The sequence below is a fragment of the Macrobrachium rosenbergii genome, chromosome 8 (genome assembly GCF_040412425.1).
Source record: "Macrobrachium rosenbergii isolate ZJJX-2024 chromosome 8, ASM4041242v1, whole genome shotgun sequence".
In the NCBI taxonomy this organism is placed as follows: Eukaryota; Metazoa; Arthropoda; class Malacostraca; order Decapoda; family Palaemonidae; genus Macrobrachium; species Macrobrachium rosenbergii.
The window spans coordinates 8609862-8629627 of NC_089748.1; the positions used below are offsets into that span (position 1 = coordinate 8609862).

Here is a 19766-nt window from a genome sequence, read left to right on the forward strand (position 1 = left end):
TGGCAACCTACTGACGAGGCCCATGTGACTACTTTTATTGATAACACATTTGATAAGTCTGATATGTTACGTTGTGCAGTTAAGTCGCACCCAAAAGGTGCAGTCTTTCAGAAAGTTATCTCATTTGGTATCATATCTATTATAAAAATCTCAATTTCCTTGGCTGCCTTCGTGTGTGTGTGTGTCACTTCCCTCCCCCTTCTCATTTACCACCCTTCTTCCCTTTTCAATGTTTTCTAATGAAATAAAATGTGCTGAAATTGAGTACAATTATGTTAACAAAATGTTTATAGATTTTTAAGGACATTTTTTTTTTATAAAGTAATGCACAGGTTTTTCAAATAAGTTGCTTGACCTTTAGAATTTATGAAGTGTTTAATTAACCTCATGTGGTAACTGTGAACCACCTGCATTATGAGGATCACAGAAACTACCACTCCTGTTATACAACTGGAGTCTTTAAGATTTAAGAGGTTAATAATAACTGTCCAGAAGTTTTCAATGTCAAGGGACCCATCGTTATATAATAAAGGATTTTTGGCAGAGCTTTGTTATTTTCGTTTCAAAATGGACTCAAGTGGGTAATCTAGAACAACAGCAGGCACTACTAGTGATGGTCCGGAACCACCAATGGCATCAGCATTGGTTCAAAACCCATCAGCAGCTGCTCCTGCACCTCCACCAAGATATGGTCAGTTGTTTGCATATGACCAGAAGGTAAACAGGGGCTGGTACTGTCCATAGACTTTTGCTGACTATTTTTGGTAGGGTTAATTTAGGTATGGGTATGGTATGGATATGGGTTTGGGTCTAGGTGCTATGGGTATAGTTATGGTACAGATGTGGGTGGGTATGGGTATGGGTATGGTACGGATATGGGAACTAGCAAATGCAAGCAATAGCAAGCATCTGCTAGTGCTTTATGAATATCAGAGAGAATTGCTATTGTTATTTGTTCATATTTAAATCACCTATGTACGTAATCTTCCAGATGGAATAGTGAATCTGTAGTAAAACTACTGTATAATTCTATGATCAGAGCTGAGGAGGTGCCAATATCTTATTTTTACCTATATTTCATATGAGTTGTGCATTTACCACTTTTTCTGATAATTTGCATAAGCAACTTTTTAAAGAAATTGGTTTGTAATTGTTTACATTGCTTGGCATTTTTTCCTGGTTTGGAGGGAATAATTAATGTATTATGCCATTCTTCAAGCAACCAACCCTTGAGCCAAAAAATTATTATAAAACTTAAAATGTTTGAATTAGTTACTGGTGTTTAATGTTTGATTATTTCAAAACAAATATCATTTTTCCCAGGAGTAAATTTTTTAGTTTAAAAGGGCTTGTTCTAAATCTTACATAGTAAATTTTCTACTGTAATACACACACAAACATATATATAAATTATAAACATATACAGTATATATATATATAGATATATAAATAAGGATAAAATCCACAAAGGAAACGGAATCTCTTAGTTGAGTACATAATTTTTAAAGGGTAATTTCCTGTGCAGCACTCCAGTGTTTCTGTTTCCTTCGTGGATTTTATCTTTATTTATATATTTATCATATTTTCATGATTCAGTTATACATATATACATTTACACACACACACAGTTATACATATATACATACATACATACACACACATATATACAGTATATATATACACAATATATATATATATATATATATATATATATATATACACACACACATACATACATACTGTATGTTCTAACTTAGTGGGTTTGATTCAATTAAGGCTTTTATTTACAAAAATGCCCATTTAGGTTCTTGTTGCTGCATGTTTGCAAAATTTTTTCTCAATAAGTCTTGGAGGTTAAGGACCTTGTTTTCATCTTTAAATATAGTGCACCTTGGTGATTTGGCAAATGTTCCATTTACTTTCCCAAATTTTTCATACTTTGTGTATTGGAGGGTTTCTGGTGATGCCCGATAGATACTGCCTCCACACTATTCTTCCTTATGTAACTTCTTCTCTAAACTTGGCAATGAATTTTTTTTTTACAGTATAATGATTGTAGTGTACCAATTTCCATTAATTGTGCCATCATTTTTGATAAGTCCCCATCCTGTACACCTCGAGTTTGGACTGTAATCTACTTCCAGGTGAATGTTTTTATTTTATTAATACTGATACAATATTAAACACCAAGGTACTTGTGTTTGTTAGGATGTGGTTTAGAATGAGGTATGGCTTTATCTAGAGTGTTTTTATATATTTTGTAATAAAACTATTAGTCTCATGTATTAAAAAGGAGGATTTTTTTTTGTGCAACTGGCATATGTCCTAGTCAGCTCTGTGAATTATGCAATGAGGAATATGTTTAATGGAATTATTTTGTAAAAGTTGAATTAAAACTGGGAAATGATCACTAATACTAGTATATAGGTCTGCACATGTGCTCCATCAAACCTATCCACTAGGTTGGATGAGCAAAATGTGACATCCACTAATGAAAAATTCCCATGTGCTTTGGAAAAACATGCAATCTTTCACTGAAATTCAAAGAAAGGGAAGATATGTGAATATGAGTACAGTAATAAAATATTCAGTATGAAGACAATCACTATTATCAGTACAGTACTAAAAAAAATGATTAAGTACTATAGCTTAGTTAAACTGTACTATGAGTGACAAACAACTCTTTTCTGGCTCTTCTGAAAGGTTGGAACCCTGTGATCCTTCTGAGGCTTGTACAACAGCACATGAAGTGAAATGTACAGTATCTGTTCCAAGCTTTAGCAAATCAGAGTAAGGTACTGAGCATTTGCTTAATACATACTCTGATTATAACACATCAAGGGTGCTGTGATGAAAGAGGATACCTGTACTTCCTTTAGTGTGCAATGTGTGGTACATTCCATGCAATACCAAAGGTTCTTTGCAACATCTCAGCAGCTCTGAACTACAGCACTATGTGAGTTTTACTATAAATATATTCTCTTTTCCTTGCACGCTTCTACTTGCTGTCCAACTGTTACAATTTTTCCTAATCAAATTTTTCTCATTTTCTCCTTACTGTATAATGCATTCTTAGGGCAGATGTGTTATTCTACTCTTCTTTTCAAAACAATTTATGATATTGTGAATATCCAGGAAGCATCCATTTCACATGCACCTCTCAACTTCAATTTCAATTTCAAGACTAGCATAGGTTCTTGTTATTACCATTCTTTTTCTTCATAACTAAAAATTTCTTTTAAATGAATTCACGTAAACTCTTGAGCAAAATTGCCTTTTATTTCTCTCAGTTCCCTACATCTTAAGGAGTTCCACAATTAAACAAGAAAGAAAATGATAGCCAAAATGAAAGTATTTTCACACCTACAATGTAGGAACATTCATCTGAACACAACATGAATTATACTGTATTCTGATAACCAAATCACAACATACATAAGCATAATTTTAACTATCAATACTACAACAAAGAAAACAAAACAATTTCTCAATTCTCAAAATATATGTACACTATAAGATTATGCCTATGCTATGAATAAAATAAAGTACAGTATAATATAATAAATACTGGAGTCTACAACCAAAATATGGAGAAAATAATGTTTATGGACAGTGTCTTGTGACTCTTCAAATCTTTAATTATTAGTACTACAGTGCTTATGTCTTATATTACATATAAATTAAAACCTATGGAACCTAAATTTTAATATCTACAATACAAGCCTCAAAATCAAGCATTTCTTTAATATCTTTTTTTTAGTTGTATTTATACAGTCAACTAGAATTTCTAATAACTTATCATTAACACTTTCCTCTCAAATAAATAAATAAATATACCAATACTATTCTTGTTTTCCCTCCAGGTTAAACTACAATAATTAATAATAACCTCCTATACAGACTCCAACATCATAGTTTACAGTCTCTGAAAAGACAAATACAGTAAGTGTACACAGTGATAAACTTAAAAATACTGTACCCCTGAACATTAAAAAGTAGTCTGTTGCATCAAGCATAGCACTGCAAAGCCAAAAAGTAGATAAATTTTTGCATGTCCAAAGACTATTTAAATTGCTAAAACATAAAGAGACACATTGCCAATGGAAATGATACTCCCTAGTTTTGAAGTAAATGTGAACTTGGTGAATTACGAGAAAAATAGTTTAAAGTCCAAAACTATTTTTAGTTTCTATTTTTAAAACTATGTGAAATAATTATGCTTGTTTCAGTGTATTGTATGATACTGACTGCATTAATAAACTCCTGGCAGACACATAAAAAAATGAGAAAAAATTCTGAGCTCATAAGTGTAACACAAAACCTACAACAAAGACCTCATTACAAAAACAAAAACCAAACTGGATCACAAATTTTATCTACTGACAGTGCACTGAACCCAGATATCTTTACCTCCAGAAATATAATACAGTACACTGATCTAAATTAATTCCACAAAACATTACAGAGAGGTTGATCTGTGTCTGTGTGTACCTTATTATAAATGACACTAAATGTTTCTTGTAAAGCCCATATCAGCAATCAATAGCTTTTGCTAAACCTTGCCTAAAAACTAAAATTTGGTCTTAAAACCTAGGCAAAGAATCACTCTGAATTAGTGCATATGATAACCATCAGTTATCTGTGGTCATCTGTAACGTGAGCATACATAATAGTCCCAGCAAAGTGTGCAATATGATTCCATTATTACCCTAACAATAGTCTCTAGTATACATAGAATTTCTTTAACAGAAAAGCAGGAGACCATAGCTACCAGGGTGAGATGTGTTCTATCATGACCAACCATAAATGAAAGTAATGTATCATGTAACCTAAGAGAAAAATAAGGATGAATTTCATGTGCTTGTGACCCACTCACTCCATCAGCATTTATAAATTTTTTGGTAGAAAACGAATAAATATCCTGTAATTCATACAGAATATCTGTCAAAACACACAAATACTGTAAATGCCTAATAAAAAAAGAAAGATACCAAAGTTTTAAAATATTTAATATCTTTTGTGATTTCCCTTATCAGTGTCCACGGCTCACTAGAATAACATCAGGCTATTATACATAATCTTCAGTAAAGAATGGATTACTATATTTTCTCTCTTAATTACAGCCTACATTTCCATACAGCTAAATGAATAAGTGGTTGCATAGAGAGAGAGAGAGAGAGAGAGAGAGAGAGAGAGAGAGAGAGAGAGAGCTTCACCTTGGTTGGGTGAGGATTACCTTATCGAGACCTTATTTTGACATTTACTCGTTTTTCCACTCTTCTTTCTCTCAAAGCCAACCACAATTCACAAGTTAAGCAATGCTTGAGTACCTAATTCATAGTTCTGGTCAATAGAGGTACACAGGATTAAAGGACATGTCCATACCTTACTTCATATGGTTCAGTGTCCATATACTGGTTATTTAATTTGTTAGAGAAAATATATTGCCATGAATTACACACTCCCTAACACAATTAATACCAGAGGAAAACAATTTCTTGCTTTTATTTCAAAATATATCTGTATACAGTATCTCCATTCTTTAAAATAAACGAATTCTATAGTAATGGAGTAAAGAATTGAAAAAGAAAAAAAGTGCCAGTCGAGCTGTGAGAAAAGAGCAAGATAAAATAAGATAAAAATATGTGATTCTATATCTTTCTTGGTATGGTTAATTTAATTTTTTCCTTTTTGTGAAGGTTATACATACTTCTGTAGTGAAATCATGTGATCCATATATCAAAAACAATATACGATAATATTGTTGAAAAGTTTTAAAATATACAGTAAAGAAGTGAATACATATATCTCTAAAAAGACAAAAGCCAAGACTGGTAAGTGTCTTCAACTTGCCTCCCTCCAACACATATGGGAAGCAGTTGGGAAGGGAATTCCAATCACTCTCCCTTCCTACTCTTAACAACAGCAAGGTGACAGTCAGGCCTTTCCTTCCTCCACAATAGCATCTGCCACAAACAAAAGATTTGGAAATCCAATGAAATCTATAAAAGATAGGAATAATGAAGATATGAAGAAATAAAAACTGATAAAACAATCAAATATAAAAAAAAGAAATCACACGACATTGTTGTATGATTAAAAGAAATTACCAAAATTACGAAATAAAATGATAAAATATATCAATCCCTTCACCATTACCTTTGCTTTAACATTTAGCCTTACAGCTAAAACCTAGCAAGACCTTGGTAAAGGGAAGACTGGAGATTAAAGGAAAAAATAATATAAGAATGGATAATCTGCTTCTTCTTTCCTGTGTAAACATTTAATCTACTGAACTGTGTTTAAGTATGTGTATAAATTGGGTTTCATTGTGAAGAACAAACAACTAACAACACTAACACCCACTTTGACTAGCTCAAGAAAGCAAGCACAAAAGAATGACAAGGAAAACCAGTTATAAAAGATAAGGTAAAGTAAAAAGCTGGATAATAGTAAAGATAAGAAATAAAAATAAATAGTAAGAGAAAGGTTGGGATTAAATGGATTTTGTGATATTGGGTTTTTTAAATGTGTGAAATAACAGTAACCAAAAGACTTCACACAATGTCCCTATCATCTTAAAAAGAATCTTTTGTTAGTCTACGTTCTTTAATTTGTAAAAACTTTTAATTCTAACTGAGAACTCTTCATAACTTCCATCCTACTGTTCTCCTTGTGAGAGAACCCTTACTTCTCTGTCAGTTGGGAAGTGAGGTTTTAAAAAACTGTGATTCTGGAAATCATCAGTTTTCAATATAGTATTCATTTTTATGGAACAAATACTATATACACAAAAAATTGTACAGGCAGGGCCAACTGTACATCAGTTGTGAATGTGCATCACTTTGCATTACATGACCCATTTCACATGTTGCTAAAAAGCAGTGTTCACTTTAGATCATATGAGGTACAAGATACTCCTACTTGGCACTGATATGATCTGCACAATCATGCTTACAGGCAAGCAAGATAGCTCAAGGAATCAAACAATGGCCACTGTTCCATTGAGCCAGATCAGCTTCTCCTTTAAGGTGGCCACATACTGTAATACCTGGTAAAATAGAACTTCACACATTCTGCTTTGAAATAAGACCTCACTGGATTACTTGGTTGTAGAATTCCCCTTCTAATACTGTTGCCCCCAACTCATACAAGCCCCCTCCCCTCTCTATCCCCCTCTTTTTGTTTTTCAAAAAAAAGTCCACTGTTTCTTTCAGGGGTAAACCAAACCCTACTTTTCTCTTCTGGCCAAGCCAAGCAAATGTTCTGAAAATTACAACACCATCCTCAGAGATAGGAAAAACTATGAAATATTTGAAAGACACAACAACTTTCAAATTGTCAAAGTACAATGCATGAGAAAACATGTAACGGACTGTATCGAAACTTGATTTACAATGCTGGAAAATGAGTAATTTTGGAACAGGAATCAACCTAGATACAAAGAGATGATGATGATGATGTCTGTTATTAATGTTACCACGAGAACCCTGCTTATGCATTGGGAAAGGAAGATATCTCCTTGCTACATACCAATCAGGAAAACTGAGGTTTTCTAATATAAAAATAGTCTTCTATTCACACCCATCAATCATATATATGTCCACATTCAGGTGTTCCAAATGTCCCCAGTCTAAAAAGTCTTTGCCTAACTGAGAAGCAATGTTTTTAAGCATGCACTAGCCAGAAGTACAGGTACCTGTTTATTACCCACTGAAAATTTTGTCAAGTTTGCAAAAGAAAAGAGATTTTGGAGCTATGGAGATGGAACTCACAGTTGATTTCCATGAAGGTAGCTGAGGATAGAAGAAAATAAGCTGAAGTTTTCTTTATAATCACCTCTTTAAAAGAGGGAGGTTGACACACCTGTGAGGAACAGCCTTGTAAGGCAGAGAAGACAAGTTGGTGCAGACCTCTGTCACAGCATCCACTGTCAGAGGAACAATAGTTTTTGGGGAATTGGTCAAAGCTAAAATAGCAGATAATACAGGCAGTGACATAATGAAGTCACACGTCTCGAATGCGTTTACATTAAGTTAGTCATAGCACAGAACAAAGCTTTTAGATAGAACAACCACAAATCATCTTTGCATATGCGCACATCTGGATGGGTGTGCTAGTCATGGCAGATGCAGTGCAGGCAGTGACCTAAGGCAGTAAGGAGAAAGCAGGCAGACCAGACGCTGCATGGGCGAGAGCATAGAGGGCATGGTGGCAGGTGCTGGACAGAGATAGCACAATTTCAAAAGTGGAATTCCTTCATCACTACCAGCAAGAAAGATAACTAATGACAACTTCGAGACAGGGCACTAACTTTTGGATTCTCTCCTTGGCAAAGCAACCAATCACGTCTTACAAGATAAGCAGGGTGACCAATCATGACACATCTCTACAATAAAGACAAGGAAGCACAACTAACCATACAAAAATTAACACGTGTATACACAAAACATTACACAGAAAAACTTGGCATTAAGAAAGTCACAAAAAATACAAAGCAAAGCTGGCATACCCAACACATACAGTATATCTTAATGCATCCACAATTAATGAATATTAGTGATAAAATGAAAAATCAAATATTATGTAATAATCAGAGGTAGATAACATAAATAACTGACACACTATGAGAGAAAATTATTACAAACATACAAAATACAAGAAAATAACCTGCACAGCAATGATGAAACTCTAGTAATGAATGCCCCAAAAATAAAAAAATAATAAGTAGCAATTACCATAAATACAAGTAAAAATGCAAAGACAGTACATACTTTATTCTGGGTGCATAGTATGCACAGTAGAGAAATAAAAGCAAGAAATTAACAAAAACCTGCATTAGAGAACTACGCGGTTAATCACTCATCAGCACTAAAGCTAAAACTTGTACAAAAAAGGGGGGGAGAAAAATATATACAAAACCTTGAAAATGCAAAGAAAATAGACCATGATACTGCTTTCGACTACTGAAGCAAAATTCTTAAGGTAAAAAATATGTATTAATGTTAGTTAGCCACCTCAAGAAGCAGGCAATTGTGACAAAGAAACTGGTGACTGAAAAGGACCTGCTATGGTGTAGAAATTTTGCTGTTGTAATTGACAGAAATAAAATAGTAAATCACCTAATTGAAAATAGAAAAAAACATCAAACCAACAATGAAAACTAGCATCCTCAATAGGACAGAAGCTGGGGTTATTCTGTATTAAGTGTTAACAGCACTTCAGACTCATACATGAGGTATGTGACAGATAAGTACCTGTACTTCTAGGTGGCCCATGCACTGAGAACACACCATGCATCTTTCTGATAAAATAAAATTTTTGAAACTAGGGACCTTCTGCCACTCTCAAATGTGGGCATACATATATATGAATGATGAGGTTGTGGTGAAAACTAAGAAATATGAATCTAAAGATTTTTCTTTCTTCTTTAACTGAAACCGATAAATGAAGGCCCTTCTTACAAAGCTGGTGAAATGAGTTTTTTTGAACGAGGAGCCATGCTTGTTGTTGTTCAGTGCCACAGACATGAAGATGCTGATGATGATACCTAATAACATGTTACCAAAAAAATGAACTTTTTGCTAGGGAAGGAAATGCAGCTCCTTCCTATGCACTATCCATTTGAATGAAGAATTATTTATTAGTCAGCTGAAACTCAAACCCAAAGCCCTGGATTGGATCAGGTGCAATTGATGTTACTAGTAACTTTGCTTCTACTTGGAATGAGAATTCTATATCAATAAATAATACATGGTAAGTATATCCCATACTTCATATATGAAATAAATGAGGATTCACGTGGACAAAGAATGCATGAAATTTAGGGCCAAAACCCAGCCACTGGAGCTGAGAAGGACACAGCATCATAGGATGTACAGAATATTGGCAAACCAATGGTAAAACTGAAGAATGAAGTGATGAAATGGATATTGAGCACCTGCTGTAGAGGGTTAGGCATAAATGAGTACAGGTGACCTTACCAAGGAGGAGAAAGTAAGTGATATAGAGTTGAAAGACAAAGAAAAAATTTAGGTATTAGCAATGCTAATGCTGGATGTGAGTTCTTGTCCAATACTGAAGTGTCAGTCCACAGTAAAACAATGTACTCAATAAAGTTACAATCTTTCATATATTCAGAATCCTTAGTTTAGCCATATCAGTCTCTTCTAATATGCAGAAAGACCCTAAAAAACTTTCAAAAACAAAATCAAATGTGTTCTGATCATGCTTCAACAAATTCCTGAATACTATTTATAAGCAATTATAACCTTGATATTTGATTCTTTAGCTTTAAAAGGTTGCCTATTGAGGTCATTGTAGTCACAAAATGCCCTAGAGATTGAACATACACGGGTCAATGCCTAAGAACCCTCTCACCTCCGAACATTAGAACCTAGGGGAACCAAGCTTATGGCTGCCAAAGACTACAGATACACCTATAGGTAACCTCAAAATCCCATCCCTAGCTCACAGAGAAGGTCTATTAAGCACAGAACATGCAATGAACTTGGGACCACTGCAGCAGGAAGTCCAGCCATTATGTTCCAACTAACAAACACTCATTTCCACATATATGATGTAGTATTGACTTTTGTATTGGAGCCCATAGACAGCATTAACTATTCTCCAGTTGCTTACCTGGATAAATGACATAAAAACAAGCATTATGATGGAAAGATTATAGCATGCATCCAATTCCCCACAGCTTATGCCCTCCATCCTGGTCCCTGCTTTTACTGTCCTAGTTGTATATTTGAAGCTGGCAGAATTTATTTACCATATATGCTAGTGAAAGTGAGTGCTCATAAAAGCCTGAACTCACAGCCTATCCAAAGTCAAGCTTTACATGTATTCGAGACAGTTTTGACAGCCTAATCCATACTACCTTTGTAATCTTATGTACCTAGCCTTCTTTGCTTCCATTTGTAAACTTTCATTTTTTTCTTAAAAAATACTGTGGTTCTTTGCCTTTAACCTGCTATGCTACATGATATTTTTGCAAGTCCTATTCTTACTATATTTCATAACTTACATTATTTTGCACTACCTTTCAAAATGCAGATAATTCATAACCATCACTTGAATTTTTTGTATTAAGAAATTGAGGAATATAGTTAAATAATATTTTAAATACAACTTCCACTGTAGAAAAGGTGAACTGCATGTCTTCAGTAGGCAGGACAACCATCTTCCATTGGATAGTATGTAGCAGGCAATTCTTGTATTCTTTCCAAGCACAAGTGTCCTTTTCAACGGTATTTTCTTAATTTCTAGGTTATTCTAACTAGTTTTTAATGTTTTTACAAATAACCACAGTCTGTTCTATATAAACTTACGCTACTTTTCACAAATTTCAAAACTTAGATTTGCCTGAGAACACTGAAGACAGGTATGTAAGGTACCTATGCAAAAACACTACTACAGTTTGCAGGGACTACTTGTATGAGCTCAAAACATAGGCAGGACAGTACATAAAGGCCTAAAAAATCCACAAAACAACAAATAATTTATAATACAATTTTACATCATGTAAATTTCTGTTTTATCTAACCTTTCAATATGCAATAATGTATGATCAACACTGCATACCAGCATAAAAATTAAGAATAATACAAAATCTTGAATAGTGTTTGTTCCATGAATACAAACCTCATTGATACTTTTACCTAATGCCCTCCCTTAACCCTATACTAAGCATATACAAAAGTAAGAGGTTGGTTATTAATGTGGACATCTAAAGAATTAAAAATACTTCTCTTGTTCCATATTCACATACGTCTTATTTCTACTGCCTAACAATTGTTTAACCCTTAAGGGACAGGCTAAATATACATCAAGCACACCCATGGACCTGGCAAACTTTAAGGTTGGCCAATTTAAGAAAAAAATACATCAATGGAAAGAAGAAGATATGCAACTGCACTGGTGTAAGAAAAAAAAATTCTAAAGATTTTTCCCTACTTTCCATGAGAAGTTGAAAGTGACTATTTACAACCCTGTGTGAGGCCTCTTTTACAAGACACTTGTAAAAATATGTTAATTTTACCAAATTATGCATGTTTTTTCAAATAACTTATTTTATCTTATTTTGTACAGCTCACATAATATCATAACAGATAAAAAATAAAATCAGTAATAAATTCGGAGTATATATTCATGAGATTTATGGAGATGGGGAGATGCAGTAACTTTTTATGAGGTATACATGTTTTTTCTAATATTTCTTTGCACTTTTCTTTGCAAAATTACAATTATAGCTGACATACTATCATAAAAGGTAAGAACTAAAATCAACAGCAACCCCTGGGTACATTTATGAGCAAATAAATAAAAAAACGTCCTGGAGCGGCATAGAGGCAGTACATTCCCCTTTGAAATCTCAAGGCATACTGATCGATGTCTCTCCCATGCTGAGCTAAATAGCTGCCCTAAGTCATATATGGCCCACTGAATTGCTATGGATATTTTTCCCACTAAATTCATCCAAACAGAATGGTGTATAATATTAATACCCATATGAGGATTCCCGTCCATCACCCAAAACCTGTTATAGATACTCACATGAGGATTCCCGTCCATTAAGGGTTACAGACAGTATTGCCCGCCCCACCCCCCCAAAAAAAGGTTTGTATTTTATATTGGTATACACATTATACAGAAAAGTATAGATATTCAGAGCATATAATCCTGAAAACTCAGGATGATGTTAAGTGTATTCACCCAGCTAGATAAAATTTCTATTTGAATATTTTTTCATATTATAATGCTACATAAAATAACCTTTATAGAACATTATTATCTACGCTTCATTTGAGCTTGAAATAAAAACAAGAAGATTTAAATAAAATATCTACAAGTATGCTTAGTGTAAACTATTTTCACCAATGCCCTAACCAACTAGTGGTGCTTGCATTATTTAATATTAATGGAAGGATTATGGCTGTATTCAACCTAAGCATTACTCAATTAAAATTAGATGCATCGATACTTTGAAAGGAGGATGTAATATCATTACAAATAAGGTTTACCATCACAACAAAATGGCTTTAAATCTGTCTAAATACTTTTCAACTTTACCTAAAAAAAAATAATTTAAAAAAGAAGATAAACTGTCAGGATGCTACACTGAAATAATGCATCTAAGCACAGATTATCATTTAACACTTCCCTAAAAAATGAGCTCTGCCACAAATGGGCTAAATTACCTATTGATTCTTTGATAATTTGTATTTTATCAAGATGTTTCTATACACTACCATAATGAGAAATTTATTCTCTATCCCCATCTATGTTGCATACCACATGTAAGTACAAGTTTAACCTGAATTTTAAAATGTTTAATCAGAAAAAAGCAAAGAAAGACAATTCAAAAAGCAAATTTCTTGGTATTTACAAACTATTTTAGTCATCCATTTTCAGAGCCCTAACATGAGGGGAATGATGACTTTAAAATAACACTAACTTGAACAACAAGTGCAAAAATGCCAAACTATGCAGAATGAAAATCTCCATTATTCAATCACAATATAACAAATGCAGAGTAAAGTACTTCAAGATTAGTAAATTCTAAATATCTTAAATGTGCATGAATCTTGTTCTTATTACCCTATTCATGATTTGACAATGATGAGCAACTAATGAGTTTGTACTTTTGCTAGAGCAAAAATCAGATGAGGGAATGATCTGCTGAAATTCAGAAAATCCAAATAAGTTATGAAAGATAAAGGATGGCTATCCACATACATTCTTCCAAAAAGAATATTCAAATGTAAAAAAGATATGAAACAATACCTATAAAGGATCAATGACCCTGGATAGAAGGTATCCTCTACTAAGACTCCAAGGCAATTCCAGGAGAAAGAAAATCTTCAAAATAGAGCTATCTTCAAGTGACATGCTAGCCTCATATATAAACATCTATTAAATGACACTTAAAATACAATATGCAAGTACCTTAAGAATACTATATTCAGGCAGTGATTTATTCTCTAAATTGAACTTTTAAACTGTTACCAATAACTAAAGCTCCACATTAACTCTTTAAAAAGCTCAACTTAATAATAGAGACATAAATTTTTTTTCAATAAAGTGATTTTATATGTCACTTCATCATCATACATAAAGTTAGGTTGTGGTGGAGTACATGACAAGCAATAGCTAAATTTCCTAAGCCCACACCACAACAAAAGATTATGTATCTTAATGTTGTGACAATAAAGACTAATCAAATTCTGTATACAGTTATGACACAAGATCACACAGAACATCAGCTGAGTATGAATACTCAGCTCTCAATTCACAAAAGATAACTAAATAATCTTATGTTGTTTTGGGATTACAATGAGATCCTAGTGTAACACCATCCAAGGTTTATAAAAACTTCATGGATATCAGAAATGCTGTATGCATGGTTATGACATGCCAACCTGCAAAATGCCTGCAAAAATAAAACTATGATTCTCAAGAGAAATAAATATTAGCACCAGCAAAGATGACAAATGACAAGTATGCATAATTCAATTTATAATCTTTAAACAAAAACCATCTTAATTCAAGAAACAAACTTCCTTACACTTCTGAGTAATTTGAAGCAAGTCTAATTTTCTGATGAATCATTCACATACCAATGCTCTATACTATTCTGTATGATATTGTTGAGACTGGTTACCTAATTTTACACGTAAAAGTCATAATAAGTCCCACAAAAGAAACCTCATGGGTGTGATGCTGCCTTGTACTCAAGACAAAGTAAAATTTTCAATTCCAGTACTGTACTTTACGCTTCCAGTTGTCTGCTTGAAACAGCAGAAAGCAGAGTGAAGACAGCATGAAATAAATACAAAACCTGTCCAGGTTCATTCCCAACAAGCAATGAGATTATCATTATTTACATTAACTTTTCAGGACTGCAAGGAGGTTTTCACTATAGAAAATTTAAAGATAATTAATGGCACTTTGTTTACAATTAAGAAAATATAGAACACAATGAGGTATTCAGATAAACAATAAAACAGTGAAAAGCAATCTTTCTAAGGAACTTGATTTGTTCAGTGGCTAGAGATCTAGAAATCTGAGGGAAACAGATTAACAGCAATTGTATACTTGTAAGTGTGCTTTACAATATACATTAAGTCCTTGCTGGTGCACAAGACTAAAGGCATATTCTAAATTTTTTCAAATACTTTTTCATCTGTTAATTACATATTAGCTTTAGACGATCTAAAATCCATCAATTACATTAAAACATGCTAAAGTTTTTGCAGAATACAAATGAAAATATCAACACAGCTGAGAAAATAGCAGTATATATTACCATCAGGTACAATACCTCCAAGGAACTAGAAGCTTATATTACCTTGGTCCAAACTGGTTGAAAAAGCTTGGGCTCTTAGAACCACAAAAAACAAAGTATGCAAAAAATACTTTTACTAATACAGAAATAAATATACCACACAATACAAAACAGGAAAAATTTGAATGTATACATATTCTCTACATCTCGAACAAAACCGGGACTTGAAAAGATGATATAATTGAGATTTGCAAAATATGTGGATTACACATCAAATTATGTAAAACTGATATAATTTTTGAGTACAGTATAACTAAGCTTTGCCATTCTTCTTCAGCAGTTATGTGAAAAAAATGAACAGTGCAAATGACAATTTATTCAATTTCCTAATCTAGTGTCATTTGAGAAAGCCCTGCCACCCTTCATTAAAATTGTAATCCAGAACTATTGCAAAGTGCACTAAAAAGTGTCTATAATATCTACAAGTTAAGGAATTGTATATGAACTGTAGTAGTTGGGTGGCAAACATTGGTGAGCAACAAGGGAATGCTTGGCAGGTCTACTAGTATAATAGGATATGCAGACATCACTACAGCAAAGTGCAGTTCACTACCATAATTTTACTTATGACTCCAAGCACAAAGTGGATAAAGGATAAAAATGAATGTGTATGATGAAAACTTTCACTGTACAGACAGAAGATGAAAGAATCAACACCCAGAGGTAGTATAATACATAATCCAAGAGTAAGTGTTCCAGAACTTACAGAAACACCAAAAAATTAATGTGTGGAGACAAGATGATCAATAATGATCATTCCTTTACAGGAACTTTAGAGGTATAACTTTTATAACTTGTAAACTGTCTTTTGAAAATCAAACCATCAGGTTTGACCCCTTAAAAATATGCTTGTAATGGGCAAGTGGAAAATGTTTGATAAATATATGCAATGACTTATGAGTGATGACTAAATATACAACTTCAAAAGCTTAAATATCAAATTACTTTCAGAGTATCAACACCAGGTTACTCATCCGAGTTTGCACGGACTGGTCCATGCTCTTCTTCCCACTCTCTGAGTACAACATCCAAGTTGTATCGTTTTCTGTACGTCACAAAGAAGCTTCTTACATGGTTTTCTGTCTTGTTACCAACAATCTCAGCAATAGCTTTGAAGTCCTTCCCAAAATAGCGAACAGCTGAAAATAAAATGTCTAAAATTACAATACACTATACATGAGGAAATCATATTCCATGTCATAAGACTATCTATTTACATGATTGTATCATCCTATATTATCCTGACAACTCAGTTTAATAATGAGCACTCTTAATGGGATTTTAAAATTAAAAATCCTGAAACATGACAGAAATGTCCTGTCATTTTTTAAAAACTAATTTTTAATAGCCAATAACATACAGCTATAAGATTCATAAAAGCATAAGATGAACAACAAGAATCCTAAAACTATGGGAAGAGCTAAGGGAGTATTGTTTCATTACTATGTAGTGCCCCCATGTGTGGGCCTACACGCGCCTACAATCAAAATCTCCTTTCTCCTGTGATGACTAACCCGCGAGAAAAACCATGTGGTCGAGAGAAACAAAACTTCTCTCGTATGTCTTTTGTACATATATCTCCATTGTTATTATTGTCACAATCTATGTATTATTACCACTGTATGTATTGTTATGCCAGCTTTCCAACCATATATGTAAGATCTTCAGTCATATGTTCTGTACCAGTTCGTATGTATATTTCTGTCTGTGGACAAACACAGATGCTTGAATTTAATCCCTTTCTCGACCTGTCATAGGTTAGGAGCTACATTGCAGCTCGCACGAGCTACTGACCTCTGTGAAAGTTTTGTAAACAAATCAATAAAACTGTAGTCTCTGTATCTTATTTGTACCTTGCCTCACACTGGTGACCCCGGAGAGATGCTCAACCAAGCTAACAGCAACAATCCCAACAGCATCAGCAAAAACCTCGCAGACACCTCCATGCCTGCCGCCCTTCCCGGCCCACAACCAAGAGACATGGTTCTTCAGGGTGGAAACGACTTTCCACACAAAGAAAATCGCCTCAGCGACGTGCAGAGCAGATGCCGTCCTCGAATTTTTGCCGGTGGACATCTCCAAGCAGATAGCAGGATGGCTCGAAGAATTAGATGCCCCCATCACCTACAACCTACTGAAGGACCAGCTAAAGTCATCCTTCAGCATGCCATCTGCCCAGAGATCCAAGAAGTTCCTCAAACATGTGGGGGGCCCGATAGGAGACAAGTGGCTGTCGCATGTGTGCAAGCAACTGTGGCGGCTAATCAAGTTGCTTGCCAAGGGTGGCCAACCTGGGTTATCCTTGGACCTCGTGAGGTAGGTAATCCACACAAAACTACCCTGCCAGACAGTAGCAGCCATACCCAAAGTCTCCACCATGCCCATAGAAGAGTTCATTCCTGATCATAGTCAATGAAATACATATGACACACCCCAATGTACAAAAAAAAAAGCTTCCCAAACAATTCAGCAAAGGGAAGCTTAAGCAGGAGAAACAAGAACCTCCAGAGGGCATATGTTTTTTCCACTGGAGGTTTGGAAACAAGGCCAGAAAATGTAACAAAGGTTGCCTATTCTCAAAAAACACACAGTAGGGTCGCATACATAACCCATCCATACTAATGTCAACGGTGAGCAGACCGGCTGCCTCATAAGAGAAGCTGAGCCTGCTCACCGCTGTCTTTCATCCAGGTATGAAAGAAAAGGACCCATGTGCTTCTTTCTAAAAATCGAGAGATCTGACATGGAGTTCTTATTGGACACCGGAGCATGCAGATCAATCATCCCAACCAGCCCGAACAAATGGCTCAACCCCACACCCACCAACCTCCATGTATCGATGGCCAGCGGAGCACCACTAACAATGTATGGAAGGCGGGAGATGAAAATTGCTTTCAACAGGAAAGAATACGACTGGTCCTTCATCATGGCAGACGTGACGATGGTGTTGTCAGGAGCGGATTTCCTAACAGCGCACAACCTTCTGGTCAATGTAGCAGCTAAACAGCTGATCCCAAGAACAGCACCAAATTCATATCCTCAAAAGCCAAGCAGACGTACCACAACCAAACATTGAGTCAAAGAGAACAACAAATATGCCCCATCACAACCAACATCCCGCCGCCAGACATGCCAGAACTTCTACGGGAATACGAATCAAGGAAGACCTGAAGTAGGACTTAACAAAACCAGCAAAACATAGCACCCAGCACCACATAGAGACCAAAGGTCCCCTGATCCACTCATGATTCAGACAGCTGGCCCCAGAGAAGCTCACCTACACGAAGAAGGTATTCAAAGAAATGGAAGAAACAGGAATAAGCCAAAAAGCCCCCAGCTAATGGCCATCACCCCTACCCACAGTACCGAAGTTGGACGGAACATTGTTCCCCCTGCAGAGACTACCCTACCCACACCTACTATCAAAATCTCCTTTATCCAGTGATGACTAACCCGCGAGAGAAACCATGTGGTCGAGAGAAACACAACTTCTCTCATATGTCTTTTGTACAGCATGCAGCAAAATTTGTGCGACCCGATTTCAGTGGCTGTCGTTTGAAAGTCACTAACTGGCAACTCTCACCTTCTTCATATTTCTAATTATGCTAAGTTGCAACGACAAAACATTTTGCAACTTAGCTCCAACAATGATACAGTTCACTAAGCATGGTTTTAAAGTATCAGTGCTATATTTTTTGTCAAAATATCAGCTACATCATTATAAAAACATTACCACAGTAATTTTTAATTATGGTAAATATGAAAAGACATAAATACTTAATGAATTTGATTTTTTTAGCCAGCATAATGAACGTAACGGAAATGTAGTTGTGGGCGTGGTCTAACCAGATGTCAACTGTTTAAATGGCTCAGTTTGCCTCCCCTTGCCTTACCCATAGGCCAAATGTACTTCGCTCTTCTCAATCATATAATTCTTATTAGAATTAGGCCTATAGGCCTATGAAGAAAATAATGACGAAAGTATATCACACAAAGATTGTGGAGAAATTTCACAAATTCTGCTTTATGGTCTTATAGACACCCTTTATAAGTTACAGGAATTTGACACAACTACTGTTGCTATCTGAAATATAGCCTAGTATGTTATAAAGCCAATAGCATAGGCCTAGACTCCAGAGCTATATTATTATTATTATATTATTTACAATACGTTGTTGTTGTCATTCTCCAGAATCTGCACACTACTGTATATGTGTGACTGATAATGTCTAACCTGATAATAGTCTTCCATTCCTGAAGTAAAAGTAAAATAACAAAAAGGTAGAATTAATTGTATTTCTAATAGCGATGATTACTCTCCACCTCACTTATTTATTCATAATTTTTTTCTTCAAATTGAAGAAACCCATCAGGAGACTAGACCTATGTAGCCTTGGCTATAGCCTAAGCT

At 34.7% G+C, this 19766-nt stretch overlaps 1 protein-coding gene across 2 annotated transcripts in view; it reads right to left on the reverse strand.

Moving 5' to 3' along the window:
* Positions 1-5828: 5828 nt before the first annotated feature.
* LOC136840585 (REST corepressor 2-like) overlaps positions 5829-19766 on the reverse strand; it is an 87306-nt gene continuing 73368 nt past the window's right edge. The window contains exons 10-11 of one of the 2 annotated variants that reach the window (XM_067107236.1): positions 16301-16494; positions 5829-5966 (exon numbers count right to left, since the gene is read on the reverse strand). In XM_067107236.1, coding sequence (XP_066963337.1) covers positions 16322-16494 — 173 coding nt within the window. In that variant the 3' untranslated portion in view covers positions 5829-5966; positions 16301-16321. Of the gene's footprint in view, positions 5967-12103; positions 16495-19766 lie in introns of those variants that run through there. The other variant, XM_067107235.1, reaches the window with a different exon arrangement.